This window comes from Salmo salar, chromosome 10 (assembly GCF_965601325.2).
Source record: "Salmo salar chromosome 10, fSalSal1, whole genome shotgun sequence".
Taxonomy (NCBI): Eukaryota; Metazoa; Chordata; class Actinopteri; order Salmoniformes; family Salmonidae; genus Salmo; species Salmo salar.
Window position 1 is genome coordinate 12,904,179 of NC_138300.1, and position 23,118 is coordinate 12,927,296.

At 42.2% G+C, this 23,118-nt stretch overlaps 1 protein-coding gene across 1 annotated transcript; it reads right to left on the bottom strand.

Moving 5' to 3' along the window:
- LOC123724381 (uncharacterized) lies at nt 1–18,870 on the bottom strand. The gene is made up of 2 exons (XM_045687326.2): nt 18,538–18,870; nt 1–8,245 (listed from the first exon to the last, which is right to left on the bottom strand). Exon 2 carries the CDS (start codon nt 8,235–8,237, stop codon nt 6,522–6,524), a length of 1,716 nt encoding a protein of 571 aa, XP_045543282.2. The 5' UTR covers nt 8,238–8,245; nt 18,538–18,870; the 3' UTR covers nt 1–6,521.
- Between the last annotated feature and the right edge of the window lie 4,248 nt (nt 18,871–23,118).

The window sequence follows — 23,118 nt, forward strand, 5'->3', positions numbered from 1 at the left end:
TACGGTGAGTCAAACATTTAATCAGGAACAGACATGAAACAAGACAGGAACAGCGTCAGCACACGGGTATACAAGGACATATGACAATCAATGCTGAAGCCAGGAACAGAGCGGGCGAACAGACAGATATGGGGGAGGTAATGACAGAGGTGATTTAGTCCAGGTGAGTCCAATAATCGCTGTTGCGCGTGACGGGGGAAGGCAGGTGTTCGTAATGATGGTGGCAGGAGTGCGTAATGCTGGGGAGCCTGGCGCCCTCGAGCGCCAGGGGGGAAGAGTGGGAGCAGGCGTAACACATGCAGTGTTGTGTTCGAGACCACCTAAAGCGAGACCGATTCAAGACCAAGACCAGAGCAAATCAAGTCTGAGTTTAGACCAAGACTGGAAGGGGGGGCGAGACCGAGTCAAGACCGAGACGAGGAGGGAGACGGGGTCCGAGGCCGAATCAAGATGGAGACCAGAAAAATGCGAGTCCAATTCAAGACCATGATTGTCATTTTGTCAACTAACCACCATAATAAGAGATCACAATGTCAAGTAATTTCTGTGTTCAAATTTCAGAATAACATATGGATTCTTAAGACATTCAGAATAGTTAAAAATGCATGCTGAGGTAAAATAGAGACACTACAAATTATTACTAACCCAAACACAGTGGGGAACAATGGGCCTTCTACGCATTCAGAGAAGGGCTAAAGATTTAAAAAATAATTATAATAATAATTATATTATTATTTTCAATGACGTTCCGATTTAATCTCTTCAGTTTTCATTGCTGGTCTTTGGGGGTCCGGGTTAGTTGAGGTAATATGTACATGTAGGTAGAGTTGTTATTAAAGTGACTATGCATAGATAATAACGGAGAGTAGCAGCGGTGTAAAACAGATGCAAATAGTCTGGGTGCCATTTGATTAGATGTTCAGCAGTCTTATGGCTTGGGGGTAGAAGGTGTTTAGAAGCCTCTTGGACCTAGACTTGGTGCTCCGGTACCACTTTCCGTGCGGTAGCAGAGAGAACAGTCTATGACTAGGGTGGCTGGAGTCTTCCTCTGACATCGCCTGGTATAGAGGTCCTGGATGGCAGGAAGCTTGGCCCCAGTGATGTACTGAGCCGTACGCACTACCCTCTGTAGTGCCTTCCGGTCGGAGGCCGAGCAGTTGCCATACCAGGCAGTGATGCAACCAGTCAGGATGCTCTCGATGTTGCAGCTGTAGAACCTTTTGAAGATCTGAGGACCCATGCCAAATATTTTCAGTCTCCTGAGGGGGAATAGGTTTTGTCATGCCCTCTTCACGACTGTCTTGATGTGCTTGGACCATGTTAGGAACTTGAAGCTCTCAACCTGCTCCACTACAGCCCTGTCGATGAGAATGGGGGCGTGCTCGGTCCTCCTTTTCCTGTAGTCCACAATCATCTCCATTGTCTTGATCACATTGAGGGAGAGGTTGTTGTCCTGGCACCACATGGCCAGGTCTCTGACCTTGTCCCTATAGGCTGTCTCGTCATTGTCGGTGATAAGGCCTACCACTGTTGTGTCATCTGCAAACTTAATGATGGTGTTGGAGTTGTGCCTGGCCGTGCAGTCATGAGTGAACAGGGAGTACAGAAGGGGACTGAGCACGCACCCCTGAGGGGCTCCTGTGTTGAGGGTCAGCTTGGTGGATGTGTTGTTACCTCCCCTAACCACCTGGGGGCACCCCGTCAGGAAGTCCAGGGTCCAGTTGCAGAGGGAGGTGTTTAGTCCCAGGGTCCTTAGCTTATTGATGAGCTTTGAGGGCACTATGGTGTTGAACGCTGAGCTCTAGTCAATGAATAGCAGTCTCACATAGGTGTTCCTTCTATATAGGTGGGAAAGGGCAGTGTGGACTGCAATAGAGATTGCATCATCTGTGGATCTGTTAGGGCGGTATGCAAATTGGAGTAGGTCTAGGGCTTCTGGGATAATGGTGTTGATGTGAGCCATGACCAGTCTTTCAAAGCACTTCATGGCTACAGAAGTGAGTCGGTAGTCATTTAGGCAGGTTACCTTAGTGTTCTTGGGCACAGGGGCTATGGTGGTCTGCTTAAAACAAAATTCCAACGAGTGTCGGAGCCGGTGTAGACCGATTAGATCTTAGTCCTGTATTGACACTTTGCCTGTTTGATGGTTCGTCGGAGGGCATAGCGGGATTTCTTATAAGCTTCCGGGTTAGAGTCCCACTCCTTGAAAGCGGCAGCTCTAGCCTTTATCTCAGTGTGGATGTTGCCTGTAATCCATGGCTTCTGGTTGGGGTATGTACGTACGGTCACTGTGGGGACGACATCATTGATACACTTATTGATGAAGCCAATGACTGATGTGGTGTACTCCACAATGCCATCGGAAGAGCCTCGGAACATATTACAGTCTGTGCTAGCAAAACAGTCCTGTAGCTCAACTGTATTAGGGCAACATTTTGGAGTGACAGTGGAATCAACCAATCAGATTTTGACTTAATGGGTGGGACCGTTTTTTACAAAAACTTCTTGAAGGCCAACAGGTCACTGCGCAATAACGAGCAGTAGTTTTCTCCATGGTGTAGCTAACTTTTGTCGGCTGGTTTGCAGCTGCTGCAGCAGGTGTTATCAAAGAGGATAACACCAGAGTCTTGGTGGTTCCAAACTTCTTCCAATTAAGAATGATGAAGGCCACTGTGTTCTTGGGGACCTGCAATGCTGCACAAATATTTTGGCACCCGTCCCCAGATCTGTGCCTCGACACAATCCTGTCTCGGCGCTCAACGGACATTTCCTTCGACCTCATGCCTTGGTTTTTGCTCTGACATGTACTGTCAACTGTGGGACCTTATATAGACAGGTGTGCCTTTTCAAATCATGTCCAATCAATTTAATTTACCACAGGTGGTCTCCAATCAAGTTGTAGAAACATCTGGAAACAGGATGCACCTGAGCTCAATTTCGAGTCTCACAGCAAAGGTTCTGAATACTTATGTAAATTTGATATTTCGGTTTTACTTCTTTAATAGATTTACCAACATTTCTAAGAACCTGTTTTTGCTTTGTTATTATTGGGTATTGTGTGTAGATTGATGAGGAAATGTTTTTATTTAATCTATTTTAGAATAAGGCTGTAACGTACACTGCAGTATAACTGCAGTTATAGTGAAGGATAACTGCAGTATGCTGCAAATACTGCGTCCAAAATACCACCGTTGACTGCAGTTACTGCACTTTTTCAAAACAGCAATCATTTTTTTGTAGGTCCGCAACCGTTCTCGAGTACTACAACACTGCACTCATGACTCCTTTCTATGCGCACCAAAATTAGGATGTTTCCCCAAATTGCATTGTGAAAGACTGTCACTGTAATATCGTATTTTATAACTTAGCTAGTTGGCAATAGAACAAGCTTTCAAATGATGCCAACCTGACCCAGATTGCGATTTATAATGGACCATTTTTGGATTGCCTAAACAACAACAGTAACTGTGTGATGGCGGGGATGCACGGTTGTGTTCCAAACAAAACACCTACAAGTCTGCTTGCTCTAGTTCCTCAATACTTTTCATGTTTCTTCTGTAAGAAACATTTCAATTTATCCCTATCCATTTAGGCCAATTCCCACGAGTGTAAAGGGTTTTAAGAAAACTTTCCATAAAAAAAACACAATAAAAGTTTAGTAACGTTCTAAGAATTTTGTTTAAAACATTCATTCCGTTCTCAGAACGTAAAGAAATTGTTCTACAAAAAACACAAGAAAACTTTAGTTATGTTCAGAGAATATTCTAAGAATGTTATTTAAAAACATATACATCCCATTCTCAGCATCAACAAAACTCTATCTATTCTCTATCTTCTTAAGTGTGTTCAGTTAGATGGGTGGTTTACATTTCAATGCTAAGTGTAGGCCTATACCATCAATCTGCGTTAGACACATGGAATGTACCAAGGATAAAGTCAGAATCTCCCCCACACACAAACACTGGGTGCCAAGGTCATGGCAGAGTTTTTCATCTGATACCCTCCCAACCCCATCACAAACCATTGGCATAAACATGATCATCAATCTTTTTTTGTATAGCCTACTCAGAGTGCATACCACATTTGACTAGTGTGATAACTTCTCATTCAAATAGTCAGGCTTAAAACATCAATGTTTACCCCGAGGAACAAGTGTTTTTGGTATACAACTGGACCAAATACAATGGGCTGAAGAAGACGGGAATCCCCCACATCAGTTCAAAACATTGTTGTTGTGGAAAGATAATAACTCTTTATCACACAGTGCCACACAATGAACACTTGTCTCTTGAGCGTTTCAGAATATCACTACTATGTAGTGTATTTATTTAATATAACAGTCAATCATTTTACTTCATTTGTGTGTGGAGCATAATCATTTGCAAGTAGATGAAACCAGCCTTTATCTACTGATTACGCTATATAAAAATCACACAGTAAGTAGCCTAATTCCAGTCAGTAAATCATAAAAAAGAGCTTCTAAAAAAAACAGCAGGTGTGTGGTAAGACTATGCTGAACATTACATTTGTTCAGTATACAGTTGAAGTCGGAAGTTTACATACACCTTAGCCAAATATATTTAAACTCAGTTTTTCACAATTCCTGACATTTAATCCAAGCAAAAATTCCCTGTTTTAGGTCAGTTAGGATCACCACTTTATTTTAAGAATGTGAAATGTCAGAATAATAGTAGAGAGAAAGATTTATTTCAGCTTTTATTTCTTTCACCACATTCCCAGTGGGTCAGAAGTTTACATACACTCAATTAGTATTTGGTAGCATTGCCTTTAAAATGTTTAACTTGGGTCAAACATTTCGGGTAGCCTTCTACAAGCTTCCCACAATAAGTTGGGTGAATTTTGGCCCATTCCTCCTGACAGAGCTGGTGTAACTGAGTCAGGCTTGCTCTCACACGCTTTTTCAGTTCTGCCCACAAGTTTTCTATAGGATCGAGGTCAGGGCTTTGAGATGGCCACTCCAATACCTTGACTTTGTTGTCCTTAAACCATTTGCCACAACTTTGTAAGTATGCTTGGGGTCATTGTCCATTTGAAAGACCCATTTGCGACCAAGATTTAACTTCCTGACTGATGTCTTGAGATGTTGCTTCAATATATCCACATAATTTTCCTCCCTCATGATGCCATCTATTTTGTGAAGTGCACCATCCCTCCTGCAGCAAAGCACCCCCACAACATGATGCTGCCACCCCCGTGCTTCACGGTTGGGATGGTGTTCTTCGGCTTGCAAGCCTCCCCCTTTTCCTCCAAACATAACGATGGTCATTATGGCCAAACAGTCCTATTTTTGTTTCATCAGACCAGAGGAAATTTCTCCAAAAAGTACGATCTTTGTCCCCATGTGCAGATGCAAACCGTAGTCTGGCTTTTTTATGGCGGTTTTGGAGCAGTGGCTTCTTCGTTGCTGAGCGGCCTTTCAGGTTATGTCGATATAGGACTCGTTTCACTGTGGATATAGATAGTTTTGTACCTGTTTCCTCCAGCATCTTCACAGGGTCCTTTGCTGTTGTTCTAGGATTGATTTGCACTTTTCACACCAAAGTACGTTCATCTCTAGGAGACAGAACGTGTCTCCTTTCTGAGCGTTATCACGGCTGCATGGTCCTATGGTGTTTATACTTGCGTACTATTGTTTGTACAGATGAACGTGGTACTTTCAGGTCCTATGGTATTTATACTTGCGTACTATTATTTGTACAGATGAACGTGGTACTTTCAGGTCTACAATTTCTTTTCTGAGGTCTTGGCTGATTTCTTTTGATTTCCCCATGATGTTGAGCAAAGAGGCACTGAGTTTGAAGGTAGGGCTTGAAATACATCCACAGGTACACCTCCAATTGACTCAAATGATGTCAATTAGCCTATCAGAAGCTTCTAAAGCCATGACATGATTTTCTGGAATTTTCCAAGCTGTTTAAAGGCACAGTCAACTTAGTGTATGTAAACTTCTGACCCACTGGAATTGTGATAGATGTCCTAACCGACTTGCCAAAACTATAGCTTGTTAAATAGAAATTTGTGGAGTGGTTGAAAAACGAGTGTTAATGACTCCAACCCACGTGTATGGTGACTTCCGACTTCAATTGTATATGTTCAACTTTTTTACCAGTATCAAAAAAAAGATGAATGGCATTTTGTGCATATCATCCATGCAATTTCCAGATGATTATTGTTGGTTTATGAGATGTTCTTTTTGGTTATTTGTGCTAAATATCGTTCAAACCTCAGAAAGCTTGCTGAAGAGGGACTTGCAAAATGGCTTAATTCTAATATTATGGGATCCCAATCAGAATAACTTATTCGATCAAAGTAGAGTTCCCCAAGGCTCAGGCCCCAGCTAGTCTGTCCTTGGTCATGAGTTCTTGAAGAGACATGATAGAGACACGATGGGTTCCTGTGCTAAGATGTTTGGGAGCAACTGCATCAGGATGTTTGCTCTGGCATGCTCAGCATAACTGTACAGTACACCTCCTATGTGGTTCTCAGGCCTCTGGGCCAGTCTAGATGACCGAGTTGTTTTTGTTCCTGTGGCCAAGGTTGCGGCTGCCTCTGTTGTTCCTCCTCCAGCAGACGCAGCAGACGATGAGACTGGTGATGATGGCGGTGCAGACCACCGCGATGATAATGATCTGCGTATTCCTGGACACGCCCTCTCCGTTCCCCTGCCCACTGCTGGTGTCCTCCCCCTGCTCCTGGGTGGGCGTGGCCTCTGCAGCAGGGGAGGGGGTGCTCCTCTTGGGAGCGGGGGTGTGGGGCTTCCTTCTCTTCTCTGTCGGGGTGGTATCAGGGACGGCGGTCGGAGTGGACAGCATCAGCTCCTCGTCAGTCAGTTCGGCTATGCTGTCACCGCTTAAGACAGAGGGCGTGAGGCACACCACAGTACTGAGGTTAGCCTTGGTGGGGTTCCGTGTCAGCCAGTCCCGCAGTGGCACGATGTCCTGGTCACACTTCCAGGGATTTTCAGCGAGCAGCACCTCATTGGCCACCGTGAGGGTGCTGAGGAGCTCTGAGGGCAGGTTGAGGAGGGAGTTGTTGTGGAGGTCCAGTTGGCCAAGGTGGGAGTGGCCATGGAGAAGCCTGGCAGGAAGGGAGTGGATGTAGTTGTTCTCCAGGGAGATGTTTACCAGCTTATGCAGCCCCTGGAAGGTGCCTTCCTGCAGGCTGGTGAGGAGGTTGGTGTGTAGGGACACTTCCCCCAGCTCTGCCAGCCCACTGAAGGCCCCGGGAGACACAGAGCTGATCTGGTTCCGGCTCAGTACCAGCAGACGCAGCTGGGTCAGGTTGCTGAAGGTGTGTTCCTCCAGGTGGGTCAGCCGGTTGTCATACAGCCACAGCTCCCTCACGGCCATGGGGCCGAACACTCCTGGGGACAGACTCTGGAGCTCGTTCTCATACAGTGAGATCTGGGCCAGGTTAGGGAGGTTGAGGAGAATTCCCTCTGGGAGGGAAGTCAGCCGGTTGCTGGAGAGATAAAGCTTCTTTAGGCTCTGCAGCTGGGAGAACAGGTTAGCGGGGAGATGAGTGATGGCATTATCCTGTAGAGAGAGCTCCTCCAGGCTTACCAGGTCATCAAACGCTCCAGCAGGGATCGCCCTAAGAGCGTTCCGGTTCAGACGCAGGGATTTGATCTTGCTCAGGCCCCTGAAGGTGTCCCTGTAGAGTTGGTTGATGCCGTTCCTGGCCAGGGTGAGATGCTCCAGCTGAGTGACAGAGCGAAAGGCCTTCTCTGGTACAGACGTGATGAGGTTCTTGCTGAAGTCCAGGGTCCTCAGAGCAGCGAGGGAGTAAAGCCAGGCGGGGCGAAGCACCAGGAGCTTGTTGCCGCTCAGAGTCAGAGATTCCAGCTTCACCAGATTTACAAACAAGGCCTCAGGCAGGTCATTCAGCTCAGTGCCGGTGAAGCCCAGGGCACCCAAGTTACGGGTGAGGTCAAAGGTGCCAGGGAATACTTCTCTGATCCCAGTGTCTTTGACGACAAAGATGCCAAGGGCCTCGGCAAAACCAGCCAAGTCATCAGGTTTGAGAGCGGTGATGTTGGTGTTGGAGATGTAGAAGGTGGTAGTGGAACCAGGCACTGAGGAGGGAAACTCTGTGATTGACCTGCCATGGCAAAGGATTTTGTTGTCTTTGCACTGGCATCCATCTGGGCACGCTCCAAGAACTCCACTGATGGCAAGGAGGAGGAGAAAGATGAGGAGGTCGATTGGCAGATCCATTGATGCTCCTAGAAAAGATCAAAAGAGTGGTTACCCACTGGGCACAAACTGGTTGAATCAACATTGTTTCCACGTCATTTCAATGAAATTACATTAAACCAACCTGGAATAGACGTTGAATTCACGTCAGTGCCCATTGGGTAGATTTATTCGATGCCATGCACACCCAAACAACATGTCAAGTTTATAAAGCAATATGTGCGACACTGCATAAAAAAAATCCACATTAAAATAAGTCCTAATAAATACAATTCAAGTGAGGTTGAAAATATATAAGACAAATTCTTTAAATTGTGTCTTGTTAAATTGGGATCATGTGGATATAACACGCATGCGAGGGTGCGAGCTAAATAGACCATTAAATAGGCTACATTTAGCATCTCCCGTTAAGTACTGGAATCAGTCCATCTGTTGACTTAATAGTACTTAATCGTTAAGTTAATGGCTTAATGGGACGGTTAACTTAATAGTAGCAAAAATGAACAACTTTCTGTTCAAATGAGGGTAAACCGAAAATACTGCCAGAATGTGATGTTTTTGTTTTCATGTGATTTTTTTTTCTTTGATTGGATCCACAATGGCTAGGCTAATTCTAGGAAATTCCCAGAGTCTAAAGTTAGAAAAACTAATTTCTCACCTGTCATTCTTACCAAATTATTCCTACACTCAGTACAATCTGAACAGATGTACTAGTTCACCAGCCTAACACCAGCTTAAAGGTCTGGCATGGAAGGCTACAGCCTACATTTTTTACAAATATATTTTTTTGTCAGTTTAGCAAACACTCCTATCCAGAGCTACTCACAGTAAATACTTCAAGTAAGCTGAAGGAAGGTGAAATAACCAAGTATTGTGAGAAAAAACCTGTGCACTTATGACACACTTACTCTCTTACAAAAAAAGGTGCTATCTAGAACCAAAAAGGCTTCTTCGGCTGTCCCCATAAGATAACCCTTTCAAGAACCCCTTTTGGTTCCAGGTATAACCCTTTTGGTTCCAGGTAGAACCATTTTGGTTCCACGTAGAAGCCTTTCCACAGAGGGTTCTACATGGAACCCATAATAGTTTTCCCTGGAACCAAAAAGGGTTCTACCTGGAACCAAAAACAGTTATTCTATGGGGACAGCTGCAGAAGCATTTTGGAACCCTTTTTTCTACAGTGCCTTCAAAAAGTATTCACACCCCTTGAATTTTTCCACAATTTGTTGTGTTACAGCATGAATTTAAAATGGATTAAGTTGAGATTTTGTGTCACTGGCCAACACAAAATACCCTATAATGTCGAAGTGGAATTATTATTTTTACAAATGTTTACAAATTAATATAAAATGAAAAGCTGAAATGTCTTGAGTCAATAAGCATTCAACTCCTTTGTTATGGCAAGACTAAATAAGTTCATGAGTAAATGTGTTTAACAAATCACATAATAAGTTGCATGGACTCACTTTGTGTGCAATATTTTTGAATGACTACATCATCTCTGTAACCGTCATATACAATTACAGTATACAGTGCCTTTGGAAGGTTTTCAGACCCCTTAACTTTTTCCACATTTTGTTACATTACAGCCTTATTCAAACAAATTTTTATTTATTGTATTCTCATTGATGACAAAGCGAAAACAGGTTTTTAGAATTTTGGGCAAATAAAAAAAAAATACCAAACAGCAATACCTTATTTACTTAAGAACCTTTTCTATGAGACTCCAAAATGGAGCTCAGGTGCATCCTATTTCCATTGATCATCCTTCACATGTTTCTACAACTTGATTGGAGTCCACCTGTGGTAAATTCAATTGATTGGACATGATACGAACAACTGTGGGACCTGTCTATATAATAATCAACAACCAACTTGACAGAGCTTGAATTTTTTTTTAAGAATAATGTGCAAATATTGTACATTCTAGGTGTGCACAGCTCTTAGAGACTTAATCACTATGAGTCATATATTGACTCAGTGGCGTGAATATTTATGTAAATTCGATACACTATATATACAAAAGTATGTGGACACCACTTCAAATTAGTGGATTAGGCTATTTCAGCCACACCCCTTGCTGACAGGTGTATAAAATCAAGCACACAGCCATGTGATCTCCATAAACAAAAATTGGCTGTAGAATGGCCTTACTGAAGAGCTGAGTGACTTTCAATGAAGCATCGTCATAGGATGCCAGCTTTGCAACTAGTAAGTTAGTCAAATTTCTGCCCTGCTATAGCTGCTCCGGTCAATGGTAAGTGCTGTTATTGTGAAATGGAAATGTCTAGGAGCAACGACAGCTCAGCCACGAATTTGCTCAAAGAACGGCAACATCTGAGTGCTGAAGCGCGTAGCACGTAAAAATTGTCTCTCCTCAGTTGCGACACTCGAATTCCAAACTGCCTCTGGAAGCAGCATCAGCACAAGAACTGTTTGTTGGGAGCTTCATGAAATGGGTTTCCATGGCCGAACAGCCGCACACAAGCCTAAGATCACCATGCGCAAAGCCAAGCATCGGCTGGAGTGGTGTAAAGCTCGCTGCCATTCAACTATGGAGCAGTGAAAACACGTTCTCTGGAGTGATGAATCACCCTTCACCATCTGGCAGTCCGACGGACGAATCTGGGTTTGGTAGATGCCAGGAGAACGCTACCTGCCCAAATGCATTGTGGCAACTGTGAAGTTTAGTGGAGGAGGAATAATGGTCTGGGGCTGTTTTTCATAGTTCCGACTAGGCCCCTTAGTTCCAGTGAAGGGAAATCTTAACGCTACAGCATACAATTACATTCTAGACTATTCTGTGCTTCCAACTTTGTGGCAACAGTTTGGGGAAGGCTCTTTCCTGTTTCAGCATGACAATGCCCCTGTGCACAAAGCGAGGTCCATACAGAAATGGTTTGTCGAGATCGATGTGGAAGAACTTGACTTGCCTGCACAGAGCCCTGGCCTCAACCCCATCGAACACCTTTGGGATTCACTGGAACGCCGACTGCGAGGCAGACCTAATAACGCAACAACAGTGGCTAACCTCACTAATGCTCTTGTGGCTGAATGGAAACAAGTCCCCGCAGCAATGTTCCAACATCTAGTGGAAAGCCTTCTCAGAAGAGTGGAGACTGTTATAGCAGCAAAGGGGGGACCAACTCCATGTTAATGCCCATGATTTTGGAATGAGATGTTCGACGAGCAGGTGTCCACATACTTTTGGTCATGTAGAGTATTTCATTTTCAATAAATGAGCTAAAACGTATAAAAACAAAATGTTCACTTTGTCATTATGGGGTATTGTGTTTGGATGGGTGAGAAACATTATTTTTTTTTTCAATCCATTTTGAATTCAGGTTGTAACAACAAAATGTGGAATAAGTCAAGAGGCGTGAATCCTTTCTGAAGGCGCTGTAAGAGTGTAGTAATTGAATCAAAGTTTCGAAGTACCAGTATAAAAAGTGCAAAATTCAACATAAAATATAATACTTTTAAGCGTGACTTAATTCACCACCACAAGTGTTCTAGGAGGAGGATAGCCACAGCATTAGCATACAGGGTGACTGCAGCATTCTGGGACTGTGGACTGTTTGGACTGTTTGTAATGGCAGAGGAAGCAGCATATAACAGAGCTCTGCGAATATTATTGTCGGTTTGGTTCTCTCTCCATATAGACCCTGGTCCGTTATTAAAGTCAAATGGCAGTGGAATGTTATTTTAAAGTGCAGATGGAGTGTTTCAAAGACCAGCGTGTTTGTCCTTCCATTGAACACAGCCACAGAGGAATTGGGTTTTATTTTTACATCAAAGAAGTAGGAACATAAAACCATTCCTGGAGTTTCCCAGATGTTACCCATTTCAGTAGATTTTGTGTTCAGTCAGTATGTAGCCTATTTGCTTTGAGTTTCTCTCTATAAAGTAGAAACAACATAGCCTAGTTCCAGTTTCTTATCAAAATATTGGTATCATACCATTTGGATTAGGTTTGAATAATTTTTGCGTTATGTTGTATGTTGCTCATCATAACCATAGCAACCTGTGGGTGTGTGTGCAACACGCTGCTCCCCTGTGGATACATGACAACCATCGCATTTAAAATGTTATTGGTAGTCCAAATAGGTCAGTATTGACTATAGCAGCAATATATAGTGCTTTTGGAAAGTATTCAGACCCCTTGACTTTTTCCACATTTTGTTATGTTACAGCTTTATTCTAAAATAGTTTTTTCCCCCTCATCAATCTACACCCAGTACTCCATAATGACAAAGCGAAAACAGGTTTTTAGAAATTTCTGCAAATATACAGTACCAGTCAAAAGTTCGGATACCTTCTCATTCAAGGGCTTTTCTTTTATTTTTACTATTTTCCACATTGTATAATAATAGTGAAGACATCAAAACTATGAAATGACACATATGGAATCATGTAGTAACCAAAAAACTGTTAAACAAATCATAAAATATTGGAGATTCTTCAAAGTAGCCACCTTTTGCCTTGATGACAACTTTGCACACTCTTGGCATTCTCTCAACCAGCTTCACCTGGAATGCTTTTCCAATAGTCTTGCAGGAGTTCCCACATATGCACTTGTTGGCTGCTTTTCCTTCACTCTGCTGTCCAACTCATCCCAAACAATCTCAATTGGGTTGAGGTTGGGTGATTGCGGAGGCCAGGTCATCTGATGCAGCACTCCATCACTCTCCTTCTTGGTCAAATAACCCTTACATAGCCTGGAGGTGTGTTGAGTCATTGTCCTGTTGAAAAAGAAATGATAGTTCCACTAAGCGCAAATCAGATGGGATGGCGTATGGCTGCAGAATGCTGTGGTAGCCATGCTGGTTAAGTGTGCCTTGAATTCTAAATAAATCAACGACAGTGTCACCAGCAAAGCACCCCCACACCATCACACCTCCTCCTCCATGCTTCATGGTGGGAACTACACATGCGGAGATCATCCGTTCACCTTCTCTGTCTCACAAAGATATGGTGGTTGGAACCAAAAATCTCTCATTTGGACTCATCAGACAAAAGGACAGATTTCCACCGGTCTAATGTCTATTGCTCGTGTTTCTTGGCCCAAGCAAGTCTCCTCTTCTTATTGGTGTCCTTTAGTAGTGGTTTCTTTGCAGCAATTCAACCATGAAGGCTTGATTCAAGCAGTCTCTTCTGAACAGTTTATGAACTCTGTGAAGCATTTATTTCTTCATTCAAACACTCAATCATGGACACTTATTGACAGTTGTGGCTGCTTTGTGATGCATTGTTGTCTCTACCTTCTTGCCTTTTGTGCTGTTGTCTGTGCCAAATAATGTTTGTACCATGTTTTGTGCTGCTACCATGTTGTGTTGCTACCATGTTGTTGTTATGTTGTGTTGCTACCATGCTGTATTGTCTTCGGTCTCTCTTTATATAGTGTTGTTTTGTCTCTCTTGTTGTGATGTGTGTTTTGTCCTATATTTCTATTGTATTTTTAATCCCAGGCCCCCGTCCCCGCAGGAGGCCTTTTGCCTTTTGGTAGGCCGTCATTGTAAATAAGAATTTGTTCTTAACTAACTTGCCTAGTTAAATACAGAACAAATTTGGGCTGCAATCTGAGTTAAATTTAACTCTACTGAACTTATCTTCTGCAGCAGAGGTAACTCTGGGTCTTCCTTTCCTGTGGCGGTCCTCATGAGACAGTTTCATCATAGCGCTTGATGGTTTTTTGACTGCACATGAACAAACTTTCAAAGTTGCAGATTATGGACTGTCGTTTCTCTTTGCTTATTTAAGCTGTTCTTGCCATCATATGGAATTTGTATTTTACCAAATAGGGCTATCTTCTGTATACCACCCCTACCTTGTCACAACACAACTGATTGGCTAAAACACGTTGAGAAGGAAAGAAATTCCACAAATTACCTTTTAACAAGGCACCCCTTTTTATTGAAATGCATTCCAGGTGACTAGCTCATGAAGCTGGTTGAGGGAATGCCAAGAGTGTGCAAAGCTGTCATCAAGGCAAAGGGTGGCTCCTTTGAAGAATCTCAAAAATAATATATTTTGATGTCTTCACTATTATTCTACAATGTAGAAAACAGTAAAAATAAAGAAAAACCCTTGAATGAGTTGGTGTGTCCAAGCTTTTGACTGTATATATACTGTACAGTTGACGTCGGAAGTTTACATACACTTATGTTGGAGTCGTTAAAACTCGTTTTTCAACCACTCCACAAATTTCTTGTTAAACTATCATTTTGGCAAGTCGGTTAGGACATCTACATTGTGAATGACACAAGTAATTTTTCCAACAATTGTTTACTGCCAGATTAATTTATAATTCACTGTATCACAATTCCAGTGGGTCAGAAGTTTACATACACTAAGTTGACTGTGCCTTTAAACAGCTTGTAAAATTCCAGAAAATCATGTCATGGCTTTAGAAGCTTCTGATGGGCTAATTGACATCATTTTGAGTCAATTGGAGGTGTACCTGTGGATGTATTTCAAGGCTTACCTTCAAACTCAGTGCCTCTTTGCCTGACATCATGGGGAAATCAAAAGAAATCAGCCAAGACCTCAGAAAAGAAATTGTAGACCTGAAAGTACCACGTTCATCTGTACAAATAATAGTACGCAAGTATAAATACCATAGGACCTGAAAGTACCACGTTCATCTGTACAAACAATAGTACGCAAGTATAAATACCATAGGACCACGCAGCCGTCATACCGCTCAGGAAGGAGACGCGTTCTGTCTCCTAGATATTAACGTACTTTGGTGCAAAAAGTGCAAGTCAATCCCAGAACAACAGCAAAGGACCTTGTGAAGATGCTGGAGGAAACACGTACAAAAGTATCTATATCCACAGTCAAATTTGTCCTATATCGACATAACCTGAAAGGCCGCTCAGCAACGAAGAAGCCACGGCTCCAAAACCGCCATAAAAAAGCCAGACTACGGTTTGCAACTGCACATGGGGACAAAGATCGTACTTTTTGGAGAAATGTCCTCTGGTCTGATGAAACAAAAATGGAACTGTTTGGCCATAATGACCATTGTTATGTTTGGAGGAAAAAGGGGGAGGCTTGCAAGTCAAAGAACACCATCCCAACCGTGAAGCACGGGGGTGGCAGCATCATGTTGTGGGGGTGCTTTGCTGCAGGAGGGACTGGTGCACTTCAAAAAATAGATGGCATCATCAAATCAAATTTATTTTTATATAGCCCTTCGTACATCAGCTGATATCTCAAAGTGCTGTACAGAAACCCAGCCTAAAACCCCAAACAGCAAGCAAAGCATGTGAAAGAAGCACGGTGGCTAGGAAAAACTCCCTAGGAAAAACTCCCTAGAAAGGCCAAAAACCTAGGAAGAAACCTAGAGAGGAACCAGGCTATGAGGGGTGGCCAGTCCTCTTCTGGCTGTGCAGGGTGGATATTATAACAGAACATGGTCAAGATGAGGCAATCATGAGGCAGAAAAATTACGTGGCTATATTAAAGCAACATCTCAAGACATCAGTCAGGAAGTTAAAGCTTGGTCGCAAATAGGTCTTCCAAATGGACAATGACCCCAAGCATACTTCCAAAGTTGTGGCAAATGGTTTAAGGACAACAAAGTCAAGGTATTGGAGTGGCCATCACAAAGCCCTGACCTCAATCCTATAGAAAATTTGTGGGCAGAACTGAAAAGGCATGTGCGAGCAAGGAGGCATACAAATCTGACTCAGTTACACCAGCTCTGTCAGGAGGAATGGGCCAAAATTCACCTAGCTTGTGGAAGGCTACCCGAAACGTTTGACCCAAGTTAAACAATTTAAAGGCAACACTACCAAATACTAATTGAGTGTATGTAAACTTCTGATCCACTGGGAATGTAATGAAATAAATTAAATATGAAATAAATTATTCTCTCTACTATTATTCTGACATTTCACATTCTTAAAATAAAGTGGTGATCCTAAGTGACCTAAGACAGGGAATTCTTACTCTGATTAAATGTCAGAAATTGTGAATAACTGAGTTGAAATGAATTTGGCTCAGGTGTATGAAAACTTCTGATTTCAACTGTGTGTATATGTATATATTTATATTATTATTTATTTCTTTACATAAGTATTCAGACCCTTTGCTATGAGACCTGAAATTGCGCTCAGGTGCATCCTGTTTCAATTCATCATCCTTGAGATGTTTCTACAACTTCATTGGTGTCCACCTGTGGTAAATTAAATTGATTAGACATGAGTTGGAAAGGCACACACCTGTCTATGAAAGGTACCACAGTTGACAGTGCATGTCAGAGGAAAAACCAAGCCATGAGGTCGAAGGAATTGTCCGTAGAGCTCCGAGACAGGATTGTGTCGAGGCACAGATCTGGGGAAGGGTACCAAAATGTTTCTGCAGCATTGAAGGTCCCCAAGAACACAGTGGTCTCCTCCATTCTTAACCGGAAGAAGTTTGGAACCACCAAGACTCTTCCTAGAGGTGGCTGCCCGGCCAAACTGAGCAATCAGGTAGAAGAGCCTTGGTCAGGGAGGTGACCAAGAACCCGATGGTCACTCTGAAAGAGCTCCAGAGTTCCTCTGTGGAGATGGGATAACCTTCCAGAAGGACAACCATCTCTGCAGCACTCCACCAATTAGGCCTTTATGGTAGATTGGCTAGACAGAAGCCACTCATTAGTAAAAGGCACATTACATCCTGCTGGGAATTTGCCAAAAGGCACCTAAAGACACTCTCAGACCATGAGAAACAAGATTCTCTTGTCTGATGAAACCAAGATTGAACTCTTTGGCCTGAATGCCAAGCGTCACACCTGGAGGAAACCTGACACCATCCCTACGGTGAAGCATGGTGGTGGCAGCATCATGTTGTGGGTATGTTTTTCAGTGGGAGACTAGTCAGGATCTAGGGAACGATGATCGGAGAAAAATACAGAGAACCTTGATTAAAAACCGCTCCAGAGAGCTCAGGACCTCAGACTGGGGCAAAGGTTCACCTTCCAACAGGACAACAACCCTAAGCACACAGCCAACACAATGCAGGAGTGGCTTCGGGACAAGTCTCTGAATGTCCTTGAGTGGCCCAGCCAGAGCCCGGACTTGAACCCGATCGAATATCCTCTGGAGAGACCTGAAAATAGCTTTGCAGTGACGCTCCCCATCCAACCTGACAGAGCTTGAGAGGTTCTGCAGAGAAGAATGGGAGAAACTCCCCAAATACAGGTGTGCCAAGGTTGTAGCGTCATACCTAAGAAGACTCGAGGCTGTAATCATTGCCAAAAGTGCTTCAACAATGTACTGAGTAAAGGGTCTCAATTCTTATGTAAATGCAATATTTACGTTTTTGTTGTTTTTTGGAAATTTGTAAAGAAATGTTATTTTTGTCATTATGGGGGATTGTGTGTAGATTGATGAGGGGGGAAAAACAATTTAATCCATGTTAGGCTAACATAACAAAATGTGGAAAAAGCCAACGGGTCTGAATACTTTCCTAATGCACTGTAATTACAGAATAGTTACTTACTCAGATGTTTCCTCTCAGGAAATTGTAGTTGAATGTTATCCTATTGCTGTTGGGAGTGAAGACATAGCCGATATGACTGAACAGCACCATTGGCAAACATGCCTCTTCTGACTCCTCAGCAAAATACAAATTCATAAGGTCCCTATTTGAGTGGCCGCTTACATTTAAACTGTCTCCTCTCTGATATAATCAGTCCCAGTCTCACCAAACCACAGTCTGGACTGGGCTGGAACATTTTACATTGTAAAACATTTCCAGTTCACCATTAATTGCTGTGATTTTTTTTTTTCTCTCCCCATTTCCTGGACTTAAGCATCAGCACTTTGCCAGTCACAAAATATATATCCAGGAAATTAGAGGGTGGGTATATGAGGAGAATTGCATAGACTAACAATATAAAAAAGGTCATATAAAATTACATGAGATGATTTTTTGCAATGAATCCTGAAAAAAATTGGTTAAGAGATGAAAGAGGAGTGTTTTACCTCTCTTCAAAGCACATTTCTGTTCTCCACATAATTTGCACACAGTAAGACCAGATAATACGGTTAAATCATAGTTTCAAAAAACCATGCTCCTACAGTTGTCTACTTTATAATCATTTTAGTTTTTGTCTTGCTTGGACAATTAAAACTTAACAATAAAGTAGACGACCTCACTTAATAACAATTTGTTTTAATAATAATTACAGTTTTGACCATCTCTTTCTCATATGAGCAAAAAAGCCATTTCAACAGCATAAATAAGATTAGGAATCTCCAGGTCAACCAGTGCCCTGCTAACTATTGTAAAACAAGATGCTTAGGCTATATGGAAGAGCGGAGCTTACCTTGTACAGTACTTGGCAGTTGAGTGAACGGAGAAATGAGTTGGTGGGGAGTGTCTGCTATCTTTTATCCTCTCTTGTCACTGTGCTCCCTCTTCAGAAACGTCAGATATGAATTAATTAGAGATTCCAGTTTCTTCCAGAACCACACATCCTCACGTTGTCCAGCTCTTTGTCATCACGTTCATCATCCTCAATCGATCTTTTCCCCCTGTGCCCTTGAAACTTTCAGGTCGTGTACTGAAGCTCGCTTGCACCGCCTTTTGCTCTGTCTGTTTCTCTTTCTCACATACACACACATTTTTGGGAAGTATGGTGGGTGGATTGTGTGAGGGGAAAGCCCAACCCTTTCTGTAAAAGGACTGGATTTGTGTGAGGTTGTGCTTAGGACTACTTGCATGAATGTGCGTCCCTTTGAGCGTGTTTGAATGTCTCCATGTGTGGAATTGTGACATGCATGTGGGGGGGGGGGGTTATCAACAGTATTTGCGTATACGATCGTTGAGAATGTAGTGGAGGGGGGATATACTGTATGTGTGCACGGGACTTTGTAGTTGTGCATGAGTAAGTCGGCGTGTGTGTTAGGCGTTGACATGCTGACAGTGGGCTTTTAGTCGGGGTGGAGGGGCTGCCCAATGTGCTGATGACCAACAGCCATGATCATGGAGGTGGAAGGGGAGGGGCTGGGGTTCTCATGCATGGCTCAGAGGCATACAGCACTAGGGATCAAACCATTCAGATAATAACTAACTTATGATGGACAGCCAGGGGTATTCACATCTATTCCCTGATTACAAAGAAACTTCAATCTTCTGCAGAAAAAAAAACCCATTTTAGCTCCGTAGAGGTAAAGTGGCAATCATCTGCTCTCAATTAGACCTAAAGAAAAGTTGTCTGTTAATTTATTATTCGGATTAACATTCCTCTCTGTTGCTGTAAAAGGGAAATCCATCTGTTTTACGACTCCTACGCAGACCAAGGGCACTGCTACCCCCACCCTAAACAAGATAGCAAGGGTGGAGTTAACGTATATCTCAGCCCAGCAGCAGCGAGAACATATACTTAATGTGACCAGCATGGTCAAAATACAGATGTAGCTGATTACCATTAAGGGAAATGCAAAATAAAGGGCGGGTCCTTGTCTTTTGTACAGGGTGTTTTTGCAGGGAAGTTGTATTAGTCAAGAAGAGCAATAGGCCAACGTATGTAGGTAATGGGTTGTGCAAGGTTTACACAGACAGACGTTTGTGTAGGTCCTGATACATTATCATTAGTGCTAGCCTAATTTTGGTCCCATTTTTGGCTACTGCTAAAATGCTGTGCACAGACAATTTTGGGGGGATACCCTTTTGTGAATTGAAATGTTTGGATTGGCCAGTTTACAATGACTTCTATTCACTGAAAGTATTCTGACGAATCAAACTCGAACCCTAACCTATGATGGCTGTTTTTAAGGCACAGTTCTCGTGACTTATGACTATGGGTAAAAACCCGGTGTTGCTATTTCCTGTCCTGTGTTTTGATGTGAACTATTTGAGTGTGTGTCAGTGATGTGAATAGTGTGATCTCTGCCCACTGTTATGTGAGTTCAATGTACTGGAAAGGCTTAATCACCGGTCGCCATAGTGATGAACTTGGCTGCTATTCAGCAATTCATTCTCTTTTGTTCATTGTTTGAATATAAAACAATCACTTGGAATTTGTCATTTATTTTCCAAAGTATTTTGTGTTTGTACTTTTCAGGTTTTATAACCCTTTTAGGGACTTAAATTCTATTTGTACTTACACACTGTTAAAATGAAGTGTTTTGTAACACTAAAACTAGTGGCAACTAAGCTGCCACCAACATTAAAGAGACGAAACCTTAACTTTGCTTGAGTTTTGAAACACATGGGTGTAAGGGTCTACGGGGCAGATTTAAGGTGTTCTGAAACATGACATGGTGTGTTGTAACATCACTTAATCAAGAGTTGTGCTACACATTGCAAGAGACTGGGCGCACTAACCTGGAAAAGATTGTGAACACTTATGGTGTTTCGAGTCCTGTTTAGTGCAGAATTACATCCCTTCTTCTGTAATTTCCATATACTGTAAATGGAAGTACCTCCTCTTATTGTATGTTCCCTGCTCTTATATAATAAACTCATCATTGGAAATTCCAAAAAGGTTAAATGTACGGTATTATGCTCAAAGAAATTATATGAGAGAATATCGTTTTGTGATAATACAAATGAATACATTTGTCCAGGATAATTCATGAGTACAAAATACATTTTTCAAGACATGATTTTTAAGTTTCAAATGCTTTATCTTTTCTTTGCAAATCATCAAATGATGACAAAACATTAAGAGGTCTTTTATATTTTTATATTGATTAAGACAGTTCAAAGATCTGTAAGGTATTAATCATATTCTTCTAAATCAAGGGAAATATGGCATTATATTTCAGATTCATTGACAAAAATACAGGCAATGACTACTTATACAAAACTTCAGCCCAGGGCTCAATGCGATACACCAATCATCCATTATGCTAATGTATTTGACCTGAGTCTTATATTCAGATGACGGTACATGGAAGGTTGTTCAGATGTATTGAATCACAGTACAGTTGAGTTTAATGATATGATTGACAGGTCAGATGGCATTAGTCTGTGATCCTTGTCTTGATTGCTTTGGTTAGGTATGGCCAGCCTGTTGGTAACGTAGTATGTATGTTTCTCTACAGGCAAATACTAATAACAAGCAGTAATGATAGTGAATGAATGCATAATGAAGTTATTAACTGCTATAATATTCATATTTCTATACGAATATACATTTATTAAACATCAATAGCAGCATGCAAAATGCAAATACATTAATGAAGCTATGTAAATATAGCAACAACAGAACAATATGACTGTCAAAAGTGGGATGCAGTAACATGTGGTGAGGCAGGCTAGAGCAGGCTAAATTGGCAGTGGCTATTTAGTGCAACATATAGCATGTGGTGCAGGCATCAAACAATATATAAAGCTAGTAGGCAAGCCAAACCCAAAAAATAGTTTGGCAAGCAAAAAACAGGCCTTCGTTTGCATAAAAACATCTGCATGACATGTCCATTAACTACAATGTAGCATTAAGAAAACGAACCAATGAATCAAAATGTCTGTTTGACTTGAACTATAAGCATACAGCAACCATTAGCAGCCGAAATGCTACTCAAAACAAATGTCCTTGTTTAGCCAGCAGATCCGACCCGCATGCTTACAGCTTTACAAGAGTCGGACAGACTTCCTGTGTAGATTAAGACACTGAGGAGCCAGCGTGATATTGCTCGGAAAATGTACCTCAATCCAGGGATGAGAAATGCCTTGTACTCCAAATTGTCCCATTATCCCAACCATTACGCATAGAAGATTTAACGAATGCTAGTTTTTCCAGAAAACAGTCCTTTTCGTCCTAATATTAGGTAGCAGAAGCAACAGCAGCCAGTTAGTGTCAACAAATCAGCTCCTTTGTTGTTCAATGCGACATGCCATTCCACAATGGCTGCTGTGGCTACTGCTAGCTAGCATGAGGATAAAAACAACAGTTTTCAATATTTTCGGTGTAACAGTTGGGATAAGAGGACAATTCGGAATACAACACATTTCTCATCCCTGAATTGAGGTGTTTTTTCCGAGCCATATCTCGCGCCAGCTCCGGGGTGTCTTAATCTACACAGGAAGCCTGTCTGACCCTAGTGCAGCTATAAGTAGTGATGGGAAACCGAAGCTTTCTTAAGGCTTCGGCGCTTTCACTAAATTGTGCTGAAAAACTGTTAATTACACAGAGCTTTATTAGGTTCACAATGCACATTAGTGACCTCTGCTGGTCAGCAATAAATAGCAGTGTGTGATTATCAGAGATATTTTTTTCCCCCATTTGTTTTCATTATAGCATCATGGCACAGCGGTATGTCGTTGGCTTTAGTAACCTAATCAGTTGGAATACTAGGTTCACATCTTACATCATGCTTGACTATTTAGCAAAAACTGAATATGGCATTATAAGACAGAAGCTTATACTATACTATATAAAACAAATTTGAGCAACAGTGCAGAAAGAATCATTTTCTAAATAGTGTGCCTTCAACAGGATTCGACCCGAACCCTCACGTCCATGACTGTTACATAGTTCCCTCGTCGATCTGCTAAGCTACCGGTCGGGTGAAACTTTTTCTACAAAATCCTAACTGTATTTGTATGTACGGTGTCCAGTAGAGGTCAGTGTTTGAAATCAGCTTGGAATCGGAAAAGGTACCGGAACAACGGCGTGATCAGTGGGATCTTGCGTTTTGCAACACACGGTTTGAAAAAGCACGTGATCAAACAAAGCTTCAGAGGTCATTGATGACGTACTGCTGATAAAGTCATACACGCATTGGCAGACATGTTCGAGGTTAGCTGCTTAGCGATTTCGACGCATACCTTGGAGCGCCGGTATCAAACGTAACATCACTAGCTGTAAGCTAGTGGGTCAGATCTGCTGGCTAGTTCTTGTTGAGTGAATTCCTTTTCTGTTTTTTTCTTCAATGTAATAACGTTTTGTACTCACATT

Bases quoted from the DNA above. Each gene is read 5' to 3' on its own strand.
- LOC123724381 (XM_045687326.2), bottom strand. From the start codon at position 8,237: ATGGATCTGCCAATCGACCTCCTCATCTTTCTCCTCCTCCTTGCCATC.